The sequence below is a fragment of the Salvelinus namaycush genome, unplaced genomic scaffold (assembly GCF_016432855.1).
Source record: "Salvelinus namaycush isolate Seneca unplaced genomic scaffold, SaNama_1.0 Scaffold442, whole genome shotgun sequence".
Lineage (NCBI taxonomy): Eukaryota > Metazoa > Chordata > Actinopteri > Salmoniformes > Salmonidae > Salvelinus > Salvelinus namaycush.
In genome coordinates this window covers 119212-138905 of record NW_024061134.1, presented here as the reverse complement: position 1 = coordinate 138905, position 19694 = coordinate 119212, and the positions used below count along the sequence as shown (strand labels likewise).

Sequence of the window (19694 nt, the reverse complement as noted above, 5' to 3'; positions counted from 1 at the left end):
GGCGCTGTTGCCATAGAATTGAATGTTAATTTGTCTACCATAAGCCGCCTCCAACAAAACTTCAGTTAAAAATCGCTCAGCACTCCCGGTTTTGTTCTGTTTGACGAAACGTCTGCAACTTAAAACGTTTGCTTTGGCGGAATGAATACACCCCAGGTAATGGCCGATTTTAAAAATGTCAAACAGACCCTATATGTAGATTAGGAAAGGTGCAGGGAAACAGGGATTCATTTTAAAAAGGACCTCTTTGTGTAACTGGGTTGTATTCAGTTAGGTGAAACATTCACGACGCTGCAGATAAATATGTAACAATTCCCTATTGTGCATGACAAGAGTATCGTATATATGTTGAACACAACACATTTCAATCTAAAACATTCTGTGATGTTGCATCCTCTTGGAACAATAACCCCAAGGGGAACAGGTTGGTATTTCAGTTCAGCAGAAAGGGACTGTACAGTATATAACCATTAATAAACTGGGTGGTTCGAACCCTGAATGCTGATTGGCTGAAAGCCGTGGTATATCAGACCGTATACCACGGGTATGACAAAACATTTATTTTTACTGCTCTAAATTACATTGGTAACTAGTTATATTTAAGCAATAAGGCACCTCGGGGGTTTGTGATACAGTATATGGCCAATATACCATGGTTAAGGGCTGTGTCCAGGTACTCCGCGTTGCGCTGTACGTACGTACGAACGAACAGCCCTTAGCCGTGGTATATTGGCCATATACCACACCCCCTCAGGCCTTATTGCTTAAATATAACTGGGAGGATCAGGGTGTCTTCATTCTCCAGCCCTTCCACATCTTCTGGAGCTTCTTGGTGCTATAGGACAGCGACTTCAGCAGCCCTGTATGATGGAGAACACAGTCAGGTAAACCTGTACATCTGCCCTGTGTGTTGATATCCTCAATGAGTTAAATATATAATAGAGGCAAACTAATCTTTCTTTTTTACCAGCCGTGGCGATTCCTTTGGCAGTCTGAGTTATGCTTGAAGACTTCACTATTGACGACATCCCTGTAGAAAAGAAACAGAAGGAAAGAGATGAGTCTGGGTCAATGATTTATTTATATATATATATATATACACACACACACACACTAGATGACTGGTAGGGGGCACTGTTTTGAAGCCACTGCACCTCCATCTTGGTACTCCCTTTACCGTTGTAAAACATATTTTGAAAAGCATGCATTTAATTAAAAGTAAACATTCACCCACTTTGAATGTTATATTGTTATTTTGTGGATCTCTGAGCGGATGTTCCATCGATTCCCTGGGTCATTTCACGTGTATCGGAGCTAGTGCAGTTCAACCAGGCAGAAATTCATCCGGTATGGAGGGTAGCATCGCAATAAACCTCAAGAGTGCTGACTGGAGTGAAAGAGTATCCTCACATTGATATCAATGCAGAATTGACAGAAAAAAATAGTCTGTTGAATCTCAAGTCAATAGGAAGTTTATAGGAATACGACTTTTTAGATCGCGAAAACGTCTATCATACAAGTCAGATTTAATACCGGCCGTTGTCATAGCGCGGGAGGTTGTCTTCTCTCGAATGAGCCATTGATCATAGCTAGCCAGCCAGCCCATAGAGAGAGCATTGCATTGTGGGTTTTGTAGTCGACTTGAGCTGCAACAGATTTTCACAACGATTTCCACGTGTTGCTACCAACCTTATTATAATGACAAAATGAAACATTTGTTCACAAAAAAAATACTGTTCTCACCTATTAGTGGTATGTGAAAATGACTTGTGTCATGCACAAAGTAGATGTCCTAACCGACTTGCCAAAACTATAGTTTGTTAACAAGTAATTTGTGGAGTGGTTGAAAAACGAGTTTTAATGACTCCAACTGAAGTGTATGTAAACTTCCGATTCAACTGTACATCATTGGTCTGGGTTTAGCAGTACCAGCGGTCAGATCGATTCACCTCTTGTTTCATCGCCTTGTCCAGGATTCGAACCGGCAACCTTTGGCTACAGGTCCACCTCCTTAGCCACTGGACTACATACCTTGCTGCACCACAGAACCACAGTCTGGGTCCTGGGCCACCTGTAGTAGTATCTCCTCCACGTCCCTGTTCTTCCCTGGCGGGTCCACCAGTCGTGTGATCCTCTGCTGCAGGGTCCTGGGGAGGGCCATCAGCTGGACAAACTGACCCTCTGGACTCTTATCCACCTGGAAGATTTACACACAGCATATTACACACCTAGAACACACACACGTTAGGGGTCCTGGGGAGAAGCGTCAGCTGGTTAGGGGTCCTGGGGAGGGGCGTCAGCTGGTTAGGGGTCCTGGGGAGGGGCGTCAGCTGGTTAGGGGTCCTGGGGAGGGGCGTCAGCTGGTTAGGGGTCCTGGGGAGGGGCGTCAGCTGGTTTGGGGTCCTGGGGAGGGGCATCAGCTGGTTTGGGGTCCTGGGGAGGGGCATCAGCTGGTTAGGGGTCCTAGGGAGGGGCGTCAGCTGGTTAGGGGTCCTGGGGAGGGGCATCAGCTGGTTAGGGGTCCTGGGGAGGGGCATCAGCTGGTTAGGGGTCCTAGGGAGAAGCGTCAGCTGGTTAGGGTCCTAGGGAGGGGCGTCAGCTGGTTAGGGTCCTAGGGAGGGGCATCAGCTGGACAAACTGACCCTCCAGACTTATTCAACTACAACACACCTACAGGAGGGTATCTCTCCAGGAACAGGGTTGGAGTTAAAACCTACAGGAGGGTATCTCTCCAGGAACAGGGTTGGAGTTAAAACCTACAGGAGGGTATCTCTCCAGGAACAGTTAGAGAGCCCTGATATAGAATGTATACACATTATCATATGAACACAATTGGGATGGAGGCCAGACCTGTGTTTCTCACCTCCTGCCTCCCTGCTGAGGCTTGTGTACACACACACACACACACACACACACACACTTCTCACCTCCAGTTTCCCCTGGTGCGGCTTGTACACACACACACTTCTCACCTCCAGTTTCCCCTGGTGCGGCTTGTACACCACCTGTGGACACTCTTGCAGAATATTGTTGTACAGGATGCGGAAGTGTTGGACGTTTTCCTTCACAATGTTAGCCACCTTGGACCGGTCTTCTCCAATCACCATCCTGAAATCCCCTTGGGGGGAGGGACAACAAACAGTTTCACAACCAACCAGCAGAACAGTAGACTAATAACCAATATTCTCCACCCTTCTCACCATGTGTGCGTTTTCACTCCCTGTCATGGATTTAAAAGCATATGATTGGTGTAAGCATTGCGTGGAGGGAGTTTCCACCATTTTTAAATGCATATAAATGAAGTGTTCAAGGGTGGTGAATTGGGACGCACCACGGGCCTAGAATTAAAGCGTTTGCATACTAGCTTGGGTTTGTGGTCCTAGTAGAACTCGGTGAGGTGACACAAACGTCTGTGCCTCGCTTAGTCCCTTAAAAAAGACATTTCCTTGGAAAACCAGAAAAAAATATGACTCTTTGTCCCGCTTCATACGCCGAACAACAACATAGCCATAACATTTCTTCAAAATAGTCAGAATTAAATCAAAGATCAACATTAATTACATATTTCTTGTTTACGTTTTTGCTGAGGTCTTAGTTGCGCAATTTAACATCTAAACTAAGATGCGGTATTTCTCAAGTGAAAAAAATGTACATGAAAACTTGTAGTTGAATGACAACAAAACACTTAATTGAAGAATCCTTACTGTTGACCAATCACTGAAGAAGGGGAGGAGACTTCAGCCACTGAACTTTCAGCTTGCCTCAATAAAAACAAACAGCTGAAGAAAAAAATAACCTGCCGAACACTAAAACTAACAAAAACTTTACATTTTGACTGGGAAGCATAGCTTTAGTAATGTTACACTAGTCAACAGCTTAGGGAGAAAGATGATGAAAAAAAACATTGACTTTGCAGATAGCAGCTACTTTAAAAAAGGTTTTACTTTCAGTGATAGGTGTTTGTTTCTGTTTATTTAAAATGAAGTAATGGTAAGCTGCCCCTAAATAATTCAAAATGTAACTAAAGTCTAGTCACCGGCGTAGGAGAGCCCAGCAATCTGCAGGAACAGGTCCTCTTCAGAGAAGCTCTCAGGCAGCATAAGGAAGGAGGCCGTCACAGCGCTCTTCAGGTTCCCCACCAACGCTGCATGCAGCTTCCCGTTCTCACCCTGCACTAGGATCTTCACCTACACAACAATAACATAGTCAGCTTCCCGTTCTCACCCTGCACTAGGATCTTCACCTACACAACAATAACATAGTCAGCTTCCCGTTCTCACCCTGCACTAGGATCTTCACCTACACAACAATAACATAGTCAGCTTCCTGTTCTCACCCTGCACTAGGATCTTCACCTACACAACAATAACATAGTCAGCTTCCCGTTCTCACCCTGCACTAGGATCTTCACCTACACAACAATAACATAGTCAGCTTCCCGTTCTCACCCTGCACTAGGATCTTCACCTACACAACAATAACATAGTCAGCTTCCTGTTCTCACCCTGCACTAGGATCTTCACCTACACAACAATAACATAGTCAGCTTCCTGTTCTCACCCTGCACTAGGATCTTCACCTACACAACAATAACATAGTCAGCTTCCTGTTCTCACCCTGCACTAGGATCTTCACCTACACAACAATAACATAGTCAGCTTCCTGTTCTCACCTTGCACTAGGATCTTCACCTACACAACAATAACATAGTCAGCTTCCCGTTCTCACCCTGCACTAGGATCTTCACCTACACAACAATAACATAGTCAGCTTCCTGTTCTCACCTTGCACTAGGATCTTCACCTACACAACAATAACATAGTCAGCTTCCTGTTCTCACCCTGCACTAGGATCTTCACCTACACAACAATAACATAGTCAGCTTCCCGTTCTCACCCTGCACTAGGATCTTCACCTACACAACAATAACATAGTCAGCTTCCCGTTCTCACCCTGCACTAGGATCTTCACCTACACAACAATAACATAGTCAGCTTCCCGTTCTCACCCTGCACTAGGATCTTCACCTACACAACAATAACATAGTCAGCTTCCTGTTCTCACCCTGCACTAGGATCTTCACCTACACAACAATAACATAGTCAGCTTCCCGTTCTCACCCTGCACTAGGATCTTCACCTACACAACAATAACATAGTCAGCTTCCTGTTCTCACCCTGCACTAGGATCTTCACCTACACAACAATAACATAGTCAGCTTCCTGTTCTCACCCTGCACTAGGATCTTCACCTACACAACAATAACAGTCAGCTTCCCGTTCTCACCCTGCACTAGGATCTTCACCTACACAACAATAACATAGTCAGCTTCCTGTTCTCACCCTGCACTAGGATCTTCACCTACACAACAATAACATAGTCAGCTTCCTGTTCTCACCCTGCACTAGGATCTTCACCTACACAACAATAACATAGTCAGCTTCCTGTTCTCACCCTGCACTAGGATCTTCACCTACACAACAATAACATAGTCAGCTTCCTGTTCTCACCCTGCACTAGGATCTTCACCTACACAACAATAACATAGTCAGCTTCCTGTTCTCACCCTGCACTAGGATCTTCACCTACACAACAATAACATAGTCAGCTTCCTGTTCTCACCCTGCACTAGGATCTTCACCTACACAACAATAACATAGTCAGCTTCCTGTTCTCACCCTGCACTAGGATCTTCACCTACACAACAATAACATAGTCAGCTTCCCGTTCTCACCCTGCACTAGGATCTTCACCTACACAACAATAACATAGTCAGCTTCCTGTTCTCACCCTGCACTAGGATCTTCACCTACACAACAATAACATAGTCAGCTTCCCGTTCTCACCCTGCACTAGGATCTTCACCTACACAACAGCAGTCAGGTACCAAAACCATGGTACACGACTGAATTGTAACTAAACCTATAGTTCCATCACATGGTTGTATCTGTGATTACATGACTAACATCATGGTTATGTACATGCTCAACAACCTCTGCTCTATGTACAGTCACCTGTACTACAGGGACGAACACTTACCGGTTTGTGCAGTCTGCCAGCAATATACATGGTCTTCCAGTGGAGCAGGTCGTCAATCAGAGAGTCAGTACTGATCACGCCATACTTAATTATCTGTCACGAGAGAGAGAGAAAGACCTTTAGGTTATAGAGACGAGCCAGATTAAAACAAGATGGTGGATAGGTGCAGTGAAATGGGTTGTTTTACAGGGTCTACCATAGTAGTACGGTGCCCCTGGAGCAAATTAGGCTTAAGTGCCTTGCTCAAGGGCACATCGGCAGTTTTTTTTTAAACTAAGCTCTCTACAAGTTGACTTGTTTTTCTATATTGCAGAAACCTCATCCCCAGACTATTGCACACAGCGCATATAAACCTGGGACATCAACCATCCTAAACTGGCCTTAGTGGGAGTGACAGTAGAATTATAAATGAGTAAAGGATGTGTCATCATTTAATTTTAGCCAATCGGTTCCCTTGGCAGCATCTCCCCATGAATCTCAGCGTGTTACCTAGCAACAACACTTCACCCTCAAATTGTCCGAATAAATCAACATATCTCAAGAAATCTGGCTATTCATTGAATGTTTTGCTGAGGAGGTCTTAGATAGATGTAAAATTGCGCGACTAAGTAGTTTAGTGGTGGAAGGAGAGGTATTTCTGACGTTTGATAACGTACATCAATACTCCATTATATCTCTAAGCCTGAGATCGCCACTTCATAATAAATAGAAGCTAACCAGCATGTGAAACACTAAATACAACGATCCTTCAATAAAAAAGGTAGCTAGCTAACTACTGTAGTAACATTTTATCACAACGAACCAGGCTTCCATCCAACCTTTTTACGCGAGTAAAATATATGTCGGATAAAAAGTGTCACAACAGGCCTGAAGGAAACAGAACATTTTGTCGTAAACATCCCAAATGTCAACAAAAAACAAAATACGATGAACTGCGTGGGATCTTTTTGTGTTGGTAAAATTAATTATGAGAGAAATGACCGTGGAAACATCTTAATGCGCATATATCGATCTAATAACCATCATATCGAAGTAAAGTTGGAGTCTGGCGATGATATGGTGCGGCACTACGACTCAGGAAAGCATGCAGTTCATTAGGCTACAGATTAAATAAGTTACGATCAACTTCACAGGGGGGTGAAAGGTCACGGTGATGAGCTTGATGCTCCTTTTCCAGTAAATATCGAGGGTCTTATTCTGGTGACATGATGATTGAGGCTTGGCTACCGTTTGACAACAAAAAAAAAGACTATCTTTGGTCCAGATTGTCGTCATGTAGGCTATACCCGCCCTGTATCTGAGAACAGTTCTAACGGGCCCATAGAGAGCACATGCCATGGCCACAGTGGACACATTCGCTAAATAACGCAAAACCATCAGTAGGGATAAAAATGCGATGTAAAACCCATTTAACTTGTTTTTTTATTTTTATATTCGCTACAATGGGTATTTAACCGCAGAAGTTATTTTTATGTGCACTACATCACGCACAGCATTTTAACCGCAACAAGTCAATTTAATAAGAACACATTTCTGGTGGGAAAATGCGCATATTGTTCTTCTACAGATTTCAGAATAGTTGCATGAAAATCAGTCGACAATTGGATGGAAACTGAACAAGTTTTAATGAAGCAGCAACTGTCTGTTCCGCCTCCTGTCAGTGCAGTATGGAGTCAGCTCAGCTGCTGATGCTGGACGTAAACAGAGGTGCCCAAGACACGTGGGGGGAGGTGTTGTGGGAGATGATTGGTTGGTAGATTAAGACGATTAAGCCAATGCCTATCGCGCCGGGAGTTTCTCACATCTTTCTTATTGGTTAACAAATGCCAAGTTTGACCCACTGGTCCACCAGACTCTCCGTGCATTTGGATGGAAGTGAGTCTGGGAACAAGATTCATATTGCAGTGATTCTAAACCAGGGGTGTCAAACTCATTCCATGGAGGGCCTAGTGTCTGCTGGTTTTTGTTTTTTCCTTTCAATTAAGACCTAGACAACCAGGTGAGGGGAGTTCCTTACTGAGACCTAGACAACCAGGCGAGGGGAGTTCCTTACTGAGACCTAGACAACCAGGTGAGGAGAGTTCCTTACTGAGACCTAGACTACCAGGTGAGGGGGGTTCCTTACTGAGACCTAGACAACCAGGTGAGGGGGGTTCCTTACTGAGACCTAGACAACCAGGTGAGGGGAGTTCCTTACTGAGACCTAGACAACCAGGTGAGGGGAGTTCCTTACTGAGACCTAGACAACCAGGTGAGGGGAGTTCCTTACTGAGACCTAGACAACCAGGTGAGGAGAGTTCCTTATTGAGACCTGGACAACCAGGTGAGGAGAGTTCCTTACTGAGACCTAGACTACCAGGTGAGGGGGGTTCCTTACTGAGACCTAGACAACCAGGTGAGGAGAGTTCCTTACTGAGACCTAGACAACCAGGTGAGGAGAGTTCCTTACTGAGACCTAGACAACCAGGTGAGGAGAGTTCCTTACTGAGACCTAGACTACCAGGTGAGGGGGGTTCCTTACTGAGACCTAGACAACCAGGTGAGGGGGGTTCCTTACTGAGACCTAGACAACCAGGTGAGGGGAGTTCCTTACTGAGACCTAGACAACCAGGTGAGGGGAGTTCCTTACTGAGACCTAGACTACCAGGTGAGGGGAGTTCCTTACTGAGACCTAGACAACCAGGTGAGAGGAGTTCCTTACTGAGACCTATACAACCAGGTGAGGGGAGTTCCTTACTGAGACCTAGACAACCAGGTGAGGGGAGTTCCTTACTGAGACCTAGACAACCAGGTGAGGGGAGTTCCTTACTGAGACCTAGACAACCAGGTGAGGGGAGTTCCTTACTGTAACCTAGACAACCAGGTGAGTTCCTTACTGAGACCTAGACTACCAGGTGAGGGGAGTTCCTTACTGAGACCTAGACAACCAGGTGAGTTCCTTACTGAGACCTAGACAACCAGGTGAGGGGAGTTCCTTACTGAGACCTATACAACCAGGTGAGAGGACTTCCTTACTGAGACCTAGACGACCAGGTGAGGGGAGTTCCTTCTGTAACCTAGACAACCAGGTGAGGGTCAGTGTGCTTAATTCATCAAACAAGTAGAAGGGAGGAGCGAACACCTGCAGACACTCGGCCCTGCAGACACTCGGCCCTGCGTGGAATGAGATTGCCACGTGGGACCTGCAGACACGCCCCAATTAACATCGACTGGGCTGTAGTGGAGCGGCTTGAGAGTTTCACGTTCCTTGGTGTCCCCATCACCAACAAAATATCATGGTCCAAACACACCAAGCCAGTCATGAAGATGGCACGACAACACTTTTCCTCCCTCAGGAGAAGGAAATGATTTGGCATGGGTCCCCAGATCCTCAAAAAGTTATACAGCTGCACCATCGAGAGCATCCTGACCGGTTGCATCACCGCCTGGTATGGCAACTGCTCGGCATCTAACTGTAAGGCGCTACAGAGGGTAGTGCGTACGGGCCCAGTACATCACTGAGGCCAAGCTTCCAGCCATCCAGGACCTATATACAAGTCGGTGTCAGATGAAAGCCCCAAAAATGGTCAGACTCCAGTCTGCTACCACACGGCAAGCGGTACCGGAGCGCCAAGTCTTGGACCAAAAGGTTCCTTAACAGCTTCTACCCACAAGCCATAAGACTGCTGAACAATTAATCAAATGCCCACTCTTTGTTTTTACACTGCTGCTACTCGCTGTTTATTATCTATGCATAGTCACTTTACAAATTACCTAAACTAACCTGTACCTCTGCATTGACTCGGTACCAATACCCCCTGTATATAGCCTCGTTATTGTTATTTTATTGTGTTACTTTTTATAGAATTTTTTACTTTAGTTTATTTTGTAAATATTTTCTTAACTCCATTTCTTGAACTGCATTGTGGGTTAAAGGGCTTGTAAGTAAGCATTTTACTGTAATGTCTACACCTGTTGTATTCGGCACATGTGACAAATAACATTTGATTTGTTGTCCAGTAGTTTCAAGAGTTCATGTCCTCAGCACAGGGAAATGCCTTTCTTGCAAACTCAAAACCCAACAATGCAGATATGTATAGGGGTAAGGTGACTATATACAGGGTCAGTTCCAGTATTAGCATATTAACAATGTACAGGGATACTGGAGTGATGGAGGTAGATATGTATAGGGGTAAGGTGACTATATACAGGGTCAGTACCATATTAACAATGTACAGGGATACTGGAGTGATGGAGGTAGATATGTATAGGGGTAAAGTGACTATATACAGGGTCAGTACCATATTAACAATGTACAGGGATACTGGAGTGATGGAGGTAGATATGTATAGTGATGGAGGTAGATATATATAGGGGTAAGGTGACTATATACAGGGTCAGATTCAATACCATATTAACAATGTGCAGGGATACTGGAGTGATGGAGGTAGATATGTATAGGGGGAAGGGGACAGGGATACTGGACGGATGGAGGTAGATATATATAGTGATGGAGGTAGATATGTATAGTGATGGAGGTAGATATGTATAGGGGTAAGGTGACAGGGATACTGGAGTGATGGAGGTAGATATATATATAGTGATGGAGGTAGATATGTATAGGGGACAGGGATACTGGAGGTAGATATGTACAGGGGGAAGGGGACAGGGATACTGGAGTGATGGAGGTAGATATGTATAGGGGGAAGGGGACAGGGATACTGGAGTGATGGAGGTAGATATGTATAGGGGTAAGGTGACAGGGATACTGGAGTGATGGAGGTAGATATATATAGTGATGGAGGTAGATATGTACAGGGGTAAGGTGACAGGGATACTGGACGGATGGAGGTAGATATGTATAGGGGGAAGGTGACAGGGATACTGGAGTGATGGAGGTAGATATGTACAGGGGTAAGGGGACAGGGATACTGGAGTGATGGAGGTAGATATATATAGGGGTAAGGTGACAGGGATACTGGACGGATGGAGGTAGATATGTATAGGGATAAGGGGACAGGGATACTGGAGTGATGGAGGTAGATATGTATAGGGGTAAGGGGACAGGGATACTGGAGTGATGGAGGTCGATATGTATAGGGGTAAGGGGACAGGGATACTGGAGGTAGATATGTATAGGGGTAAGGTGACAGGGATACTGGAGTGATGGAGGTAGATATATATAGTGATGGAGGTAGATATGTATAGGGGTAAGGGGACAGGGATACTGGAGGTAGATATGTACAGGGGTAAGGTGACAGGGATACTGGAGTGATGGAGGTAGATATGTACAGGGGTAAGGTGACAGGGATACTGGAGTGATGGAGGTAGATATGTACAGGGGTAAGGTGACAGGGATACTGGAGTGATGGAGGTAGATATGTATAGGGGTAAGGTGACAGGGATACTGGACGGATGGAGGTAGATATATATAGGGGTAAGGGGACAGGGATACTGGAGGTAGATATGTATAGGGGTAAGGGGACAGGGATACTGGAGGTAGATATGTATAGTGATGGAGGTAGATATGTATAGGGGTAAGGGGACTAGGCAACAGGATATAAGATAAACAGAGAAGCAGCAGCTTGTATGTGAGTGGGTATGTAGAGTCAGTATAAATGTATGTGTGAGTGATCAGATGATGGATTGAGCGTGTAGGACTCTGTGAGCGCGTGTAGGGCCCTGTGAGCGCGTGTAGGGCCCTGTGAGCGCGTGTAGGGCCCTGTGAGCGCGTGTAGGGCCCTGTGAGCGCGTGTAGGGCCCTGTGAGCGCGTGTAGGGCCCTGTGAGCGCGTGTAGGGCCCTGTGAGCGTGTAGGGCCCTGTGAGAGTGTAGGGCCCTGTGAGAGTTCTGGACCTTTCTACCACACCTCCTGATATAGACGTCCTGGATGGCAGGAAGCTTTGCCCCAGTTGAAGTACTGGGCTGTCCGCACCACCCGCTGTAGCACCATGCGATCGAGGGTGATGCTATTGCCATACCAGGTAGTGATGCAGCCAGTCAAAATGCTCTCAAATGATACAGCTGAGGATTTGAGGGCCCAAACTTTTCCAACGTCCTGAGGAGGAAGACCCACTGTCGCTCCTTCTTCACGACTGTGCCCGTGTGTGTTTGGACCATTTTAAAACTAGTGATTTGGACACAGAGGAACTTGAAGTTCTCGACCTGCTCCACTGCAGCCTCATCGATGGGGGGGGGGGGGGGGGCGTGCTCCACGATCAGCTCCTTGGTCTAACTGACATTGAGGGAATACCTACAACATACACTCTTACCCTTCCATCCACAGGTACTAAGGTGTTGTAGTACACCCCAGCCCCATGTTCGTCCTGTATCCGGCTGATCTTCCTAGGACCCAGGAACTTTAATACAGAATAGTGTTTTCTGTTCTGCATCAGGTTCATGGTATGCCAGGTGACTGGATCGTCTACAGCCAACACAAAATCCAGCATGTTTCGCTGGGAGGGGGAGAAGAGATGTTCTTGTCAGTTACATTCATTGATCAATGTCATGTTACACATTGTTGTATTTCACCAACCGCGGTATTGATATCTACACTACATGACCAAAAGTATGTGGATACCTGCTCATCGAACATCTCATTCCAAAATCATTGGCATTATTATGGGGTTGGTCCTCCCTTTGCTGCTATAACAGCCTCCACTCTTCTGGGAAGGCTTTGCACTAGATGCTGGAACATTGCTGCGGGGACTTGCTTCCATTCAGCCACAAGAGCATTAGTGAGGTCGGGTACTGATGTTGGGCGATTAGGCCTGGCTCGCAGTCGGCATTCCAATTCATCCCAAAGATGTTTGATGGGGTTGAGGTCAGGGCTTTGTTCAGGCCAATCAAGTTCTTCCACACCGATCTCAACAAACCATTTCTGTACGGACCTTGCTTTTAGCGCGGGGGAATTGTCATGCTGAAACAGTAAAGGGTCTTCCCCAAACTTTTGCCACAATGTTGGAAGCACAGAATTGTCTAGAATGTAATTGTATGCTGTGGCGTTGATTTCCCTTCACTGGAACTAAGGGGCCCGAACCATGAAAAACAGCCCCAGACAATTATTATTCCTCATCCACCAAACTTTACAGTTGGCACTATGCATCGGAGCAGGTAGCATTCTATTGAGGCATGTAGCGTTCTCCTGGCATCGGCCAAAACCTAGATTCGTCCGTCGGACTCCAGTATGGTGAAGAGTGATTCATCACGCCAGAGAACGCGAGTCCAATGGCGGCGAGCATAATGCCACTCCTGCCCGACGCTTGGCATTGTGGATGGTGATCTTAGCCTTGTAGTGAGTGTTGCAACCGAGGACAGAAGTGTTTTTCTTTTACACACTTCGTGGCTGAGCCGTTGTTGCTTCTAGACGTTTCCACTTCACAATAACAGCACGTACAGTTGACCGGGGCAGCTCTAGCAAGGCAGAAATTGGACTTGTTGTAAAGGTAGCATCCTATGACAGTCCCACATTGAAAGTCACAGAGCTCTTCAGTACGGGCCATTCTACTGCCAATGTTTTCCTATGGAGATTGCATGGCTGTGTGCTGGATTTTATACACCTGTCAGTAACGAGTGTGGCTGAAATAGCCGTATCCACTAATTTGAAGAGGTGTCCACATACTTTTGTGTATATATATATAATAGTGTATTTCTGCGCTATTGCTAGTCGTGCATGTTGTCCTCTTACAAAGTTTGGCATGACAGACGGTTCCATAAATTGGCAAGAGAGCACACTGGCGACCAGGCCTCCTACTGCCGAAGTCTGTATAATTTCGTCTAATGACATGCATATACTATAGAATATATTATGTCTCATGACTTACCCCCATTTGACCTTGGCTAGTTCCATTTTGTTTGAATACTCCAGAGCCATAGGCAAATGCGAGGCTGATGTCTTGAGGGAACTGCGACAGTATTCTTCGGTAGAGCACACTGGTGTTGTACAAAGCTGGAAGCGTCATGATTGCAAGGCGCTTTCATATAAATGGAGCTACAACAACGTGGAGAATGACATTTCAGCCAACTTAGCTAACCGGCCATGCAAAGTATATTCAACCGGCTCCGCTATTTCTTATCTAATAATTACAAACACGACAAAAGTGAAGCAGCAAACGGTCACATAAGTCTACGCAATAGCATGGCACAGAATGTATCTTTACCCATGGTTCCTGACTTTAATACATAGCTAGATGTGCCAATATTAGCCGCACTGTTGTTGTTGTTTTTTTTAGATCGGCGTCTCGTCATCAACACTAAGAAAGTACATCCGGGTTACGGAATTTCAGAAATGTTCTAAATAAAAGTCCCCCACGTAAATTGTAGAAAAGTGTCAATACCTGAATTTATTCATGATGTGAAAAATAATTATCTAAACATTAACATTAATTAGTCATATGTGTTCATATTTAAGTGACATTTGAGTTTTAAAACATGTTCCAAGGTCAAATAAATGCGCCCAATGCAAATTGACTGTGGAGTTGACTGTACTGAATGTGACACTGTTGTCTGTGGTGATAGTTAACTGTGGAGTTGACAGTACTGAATGTGACACTGTTGTCTGTGGTGATAGTTAACTGTGGAGTTGACTGTACTGAATGTGACACTGTTGTCTGTGGTGATAGAGTTAACTGTGGAGTTGACTGTACTGAATGTGACACTGTTGTCTGTGGTGGTAGAGTTAACTGTGGAGTTGACTGTACTGAAAGTGACGCTGTTGTCTGTGGTGAAAGAGTTAACTGTGGAGTTGAAAAATGAACGGGGAAAGAACAGACTCAGGTGATCTTATATGTTTTGTTCTATGAGATAATATCAGTCAGTTAACATGACCTTTATGAATAATGAAACCTTAATGTGCTTTTTTCGTAACATTAAGTCTTTAAAATTCACAAAAAGTTACGTTAGCTGAGGAAGATTTTCTCATAGAAAAAAACGTATAAAATCTCACAAAGCCATACGTTATTTTTGGCGTTTATCCAAACACGCCATTCATTATTCCCAATAGGCTTTGTCCAACGAACCACGGCGGAGTTAGTGCCTATTATTATTTCTCTATACATCTCAAGAAAACTGGAAACAAATTAAAACCGTGATAAGATCTGTAAGAAACAGGAAACCCTTTTAAGCGTAGCACCGGTCATGTACATAACAGACAATTACATTTAAAAACATATCCATTTCTCAATGTGCCCCACCTTATAATATTCTTTATCTTGTAAAAAGTAGTGATTTTATTCAGTTTTGATTTTCTCTGATGTAATTATAATTGTGTAACATAATTGTAACATTATGCGCTATGACTATGAAAGCTACAACATTTTGGGGGGGGATTTCGTATTGTACACATACCGTTTAACAGCACTTTTATTTTGAAGTCAAAATCAGAAAAAAACGGAAGTCTTAATGCTGCTTTCGTGACACTAATGTTTTTTATGGTTCAATATTTCATATCAACCGTGCAGGACCTTTCCATGTGTTCACTGCCACCGTGTGGCTCGGGAGAGAACAGTATTCAATCATTACGTAAATTGAGAATGCAGCACATGTCAAGTAGTGTTAATCATAGTTGTGTGTGTGTGTGTGTGTGTGTGTGTGTGTGTGTGTGTGTGTGTGTGTGTGTGTGTGTGTGTGTGTGTGTGTGTGTGTGTGTGTGTGTGTGTGTGTGTGTGCGTGCGTGCGTGCGTGCGTGCGTGCGTGCGTGCGTGCGTACATAGATAAATTACAGTACCAGTCAAAAGTTTGGACACACCTTTATACATTGTAGAATAATAGTGAAGACAAAAAAGCTATGAAATAACACATGTGGAATCATGTACTAACCAAAAAAGTGTTAAACAAATCAAAATATATTTTATATTTGAGATTCTTCAAAGTAGCCACCCTTTTCCTTAATGACAGTTTTGCACACTATTGGCATTCTCTCAACCTGCTTCATGAGGTAGTCACCTGGAATGCATTTCAATTAACAGGTGTTCCTGTAGAATATCCTTCCAAATGCGTTTGAGCCAATCAGTTGTGTTGTGACAAGGTAGTGGTGGTATACAGAAGATAGCCCTATTTGGTAAAAGACCAAGTCCACATTATGGCAAGAACAGCGCAAATGAGCAAAGGAAAACGACAGTCCATCATTACTTTAAGACATGTCAAGAACTTTGAAAGTTTCTTTAAGTACAGTCGCAAAAACCATCAAGAGCGATGATGAAACTGGCTCTCATGAGGACTGCCACAGGAAAGGAAGAGCCAGAGGTACCTCTGCTGCAAAGGATAAGTTCAGAGTTACCAGCCTCAGAAATTGCAGCCCAAATAAATCCTTCACAGAGTTCAAGTAACGGTGGTGTGGGGGTGCTTTGCTGGTGACACTGTCTGTAATTTATTTAGAATTCACCTGTCAGGAACCACAGAATTCTGCAACGATACGCCATCCCATCTGGTTTGCGTTTAGTGGGACTATCGTTTCTTTTTCAACAGGACTATGACCCAACACACCTCCAGGCTGTGTAAGGGCTATTTGACCAAGAAGGAGAGTGATGGAGTGTTGCATCAGATGACCTGGCCTCCACAATCACCTGATCTCAACCCAATTGAGATTAGTTTTACCACAGAGTGAAGATAAAGCAGCCAATAAGTGCTCAGTATGTGGGAACTCCTTCAAAACTGTTGGAAAAGCATTCCAGGTGAAGCTGGTTAAGAGAATGCCAAGAGTGTGCAAAGCTTTCATCAGGGCAAAGGGTGGCTACTTTGAAGAATCTAAAATCAAAAATATATTCTGATTTGTTTAACACATTTTTGGTTACTACATGATTCCATATGTGTTATTTCATAGTTTTTATGTCTTTATTATTATTCTACAATGTAGAAAATAGTAAAAATAAATAAAATAAAACTTGAATGTGTAGGTTTGTCCAAACTTTTGACTTGGTACTGTATATTACAACACCTTAGTGCCTGCCGGAACCTCACACTGGTTCTTCAGCCATGTTGGGGAGAGGTAATTCATTTTATTTCCTGCAGAGGAGCCGAGCCACAGGTGCCCCAGTCTACAAAACTCAAGTTGTCAAGGAGTATGGCTCCTTGTGCTTTTAAAGGGAATGTAAACAACAAAAAATAACAGTCTGTCCTGCTCCTCTCCCCTCACAGTCCCTTCAGTTTCCCTTAAGTCCCGTTGATTTGGCTTCCCAGCCTACCTTAGTTATCCCTCACCCATCATAGCCTTGCCATTCCCAACCAATCAGAGCGCTTGGAAATGCTCATCTGGACACTGCACCCGCCCACTCAGGTCAGTGTTTATCTTCGTCGTCGTCCGAAGGGAGAAGACGCCGTGTTTCTGGTGACTTTTTATTGTCGACAGTAAAACAAATGTCTGAATGATTACTTCCTGTTACTTTGATAACTTTCATCCATATGTTCCACTGTATGGCTGTTACTATTCTTTAATGTTAAGAGTTGCCAATGCTGCTTTGCCTATTGTTTATCATATGTAGTATTATTCCGTACTGCCATAAGCGTTATTGCATTGGTTGCAGAAGTGGTTTAATTGTTGTATTGGTAAACATATTTTGCATGCAGACGCTACCACAGCATTTTCTATAGTGGTCTTTATTAAGGTGTTTTATTGTGCTTCCATGGGGGAGCTTCTAGAGTCATCCCAGAGTCATCCCAGAGTCATTCTAGAGTCATCCCAGAGTCATCCTAGAGTCATTCTAGAGTCATTCTAGAGTCATTCTAGAGTCATCCCAGAGTCATCCTAGAGTCATCCTAGAGTCATTCTAGAGTCATCCCAGAGTCATTCTAGAGTCATTCTAGAGTCATTCTAGAGTCATTCTAGAGTCATCCCAGAGTCATTCTAGAGTCATCCTAGAGTCATCCTAGAGTCATTCTAGAGTCATCCCAGAGTCATTCTAGAGTCATCCCAGAGTCATTCTAGAGTCATCCCAGAGTCATTCTAGAGTCATCCCAGAGTCATTCTAGAGTCATTCTAGAGTCATTCTAGAGTCATCCTAGAGTCATCCTAGAGTCATTCTAGAGTCATCCCAGAGTCATTCTAGAGTCATTCTAGAGTCATTCTAGAGTCATCCCAGAGTCATCCCAGAGTCATTCTAGAGTCATTCTAGAGTCATTCTAGAGTCATTCTAGAGTCCTCCCAGAGTCATTCTAGAGTCATCCCAGAGTCATTCCAGTCATCCCAGAGGGTTCTTGGAGTTTGGTCATGTGCAGAGTAATTTACGACTGTGGCGCCAGGGCAGATCTGATAAGATCTCAGCCTGGAAGATTCTCACACAAGGCTGGAGAGAGAGAGGGTGCAATACACTTTGACCCTTTGTCAATCCAAGTAATTGGTTTCTCTCTCTCCAAGAGGTTTATGTTTTATAGCGATGCTGTGTTTATAAGCCTTTATAGACATGTTGTAAGTGTAATGCTATTTGTCATTTATTCATGAACATATGTATATTGCATAATTGCAAATGTGTGCATTTCTTTTGTCTTATAAAACCACAACAATAAGATTCCATGTCATTCAAGTTACCACAGTCATAGAAACATCTAGAAACATCCTCAAATAGAAACAGCTGTGTGTGGTGGTGACTATCAAGAGTACAGTGATGAGCCTTAACATCATGTTCTAACAGTACAGCACTACAGTGGGCAGAACCAAACCAACCAGTTAGAAGTATATAGCGGGTGAGGGCATTCACAGCCGGCCACTCAGACGGGTGAGGGCATTCCAGCCAAACGTTTTTACTGGTTCATCGAGACGGATTTGGTGACCAACATTTTTTTTTTTTTTACATGGTCTGTCATTTCTCCGGATTTAGCGACCAATAGTTTTTAAAGGGATACTTCGGGATTTTGGCAAAAAAGGCCCTTTATCTACTTCCCCAGAGTCAGATGAACTTGTGGATATCATTTTTCTCTGTGTTCCGTATGAAGGAAGTTAGAGGTAGTTTCGCGAGCCAATGCTAACTAGCGTTAGCGCAATGACTGGAAGTCTATGGGTATCTGCTAGCATGATGATTCCCAAAGTATCCCTTTAAAACTTTAGTTTTGGTTTGACTAGGGAATTTGACTGACAACTGACAGGACATGTTGACATGTAGTATTTGGTTCGACATGGGGACTCGTGTTTGGCTGTTTTAGAAGTTTGAGAAAAAAATAGAAGAAACTTGCACACTGCTCTGGATAGTATCACTGCTCTGGATAGTATCACTGCTCTGGATAGTATCACTACACTGGATAGTATCACTGCTCTGGATAGTATCACTGCTCTGGATAGTATCACTACACTGGATAGTATCACTGCTCTGGATAGTATCACTGCTCTGGATAGTATCACTGCTCTGGATAGTATCACTGCTCTGATAGTATCACTGCTCTGATAGTATCACTGCTCTGGATAGTATCACTACTCTGGATAGTATCACTGCTCTGGATAGTATCACTGCTCTGGATAGTATCACTGCTCTGGATAGTATCACTGCTCTGATAGTATCACTGCTCTGGATAGTATCACTGCTCTGGATAGTATCACTACTCTGGATAGTATCACTGCTCTGGATAGTATCACTGCTCTGGATAGTATCACTACTCTGGATAGTATCACTGCTCTGTCTAGTATCACTGCTCTGGATAGTACCACTGCTCTGGATAGTATCACTGCTCTGGATAGTACCACTGCTCTTGATA

At 44.2% G+C, this 19694-nt stretch overlaps 1 protein-coding gene across 1 annotated transcript; it reads right to left on the bottom strand.

The window, feature by feature from the left end:
* Window positions 1-575: 575 nt before the first annotated feature.
* tamm41 (TAM41 mitochondrial translocator assembly and maintenance homolog) lies at window positions 576-14257 on the bottom strand. The gene is made up of 8 exons (XM_038986266.1): window positions 13841-14257; window positions 12290-12472; window positions 6040-6132; window positions 4037-4187; window positions 2973-3118; window positions 2032-2197; window positions 968-1030; window positions 576-860 (listed from the first exon to the last, which is right to left on the bottom strand). The coding sequence occupies exons 1-8, from the start codon at window positions 13976-13978 to the stop codon at window positions 784-786; spliced, it is 1017 nt and encodes a 338-aa protein (XP_038842194.1). The 5' UTR covers window positions 13979-14257; the 3' UTR covers window positions 576-783.
* Window positions 14258-19694: the final 5437 nt, after the last annotated feature.

Coding starts and splice junctions, on each gene's coding strand:
- tamm41 (XM_038986266.1), bottom strand. CDS start 13,978: ATGACGCTTCCAGCTTTGTACAACACCAGTGTGCTCTACCGAAGAATA. Junction 6,133..12,289: donor TAGTACCTGTGGATGGAAGG/GTAAGAGTGTAT, acceptor CTCTCGTGACAG/ATAATTAAGTATGGCGTGAT. Junction 1,031..2,031: donor TGGTTCTGTGGTGCAGCAAG/GTATGTAGTCCA, acceptor TCTTTTCTACAG/GGATGTCGTCAATAGTGAAG.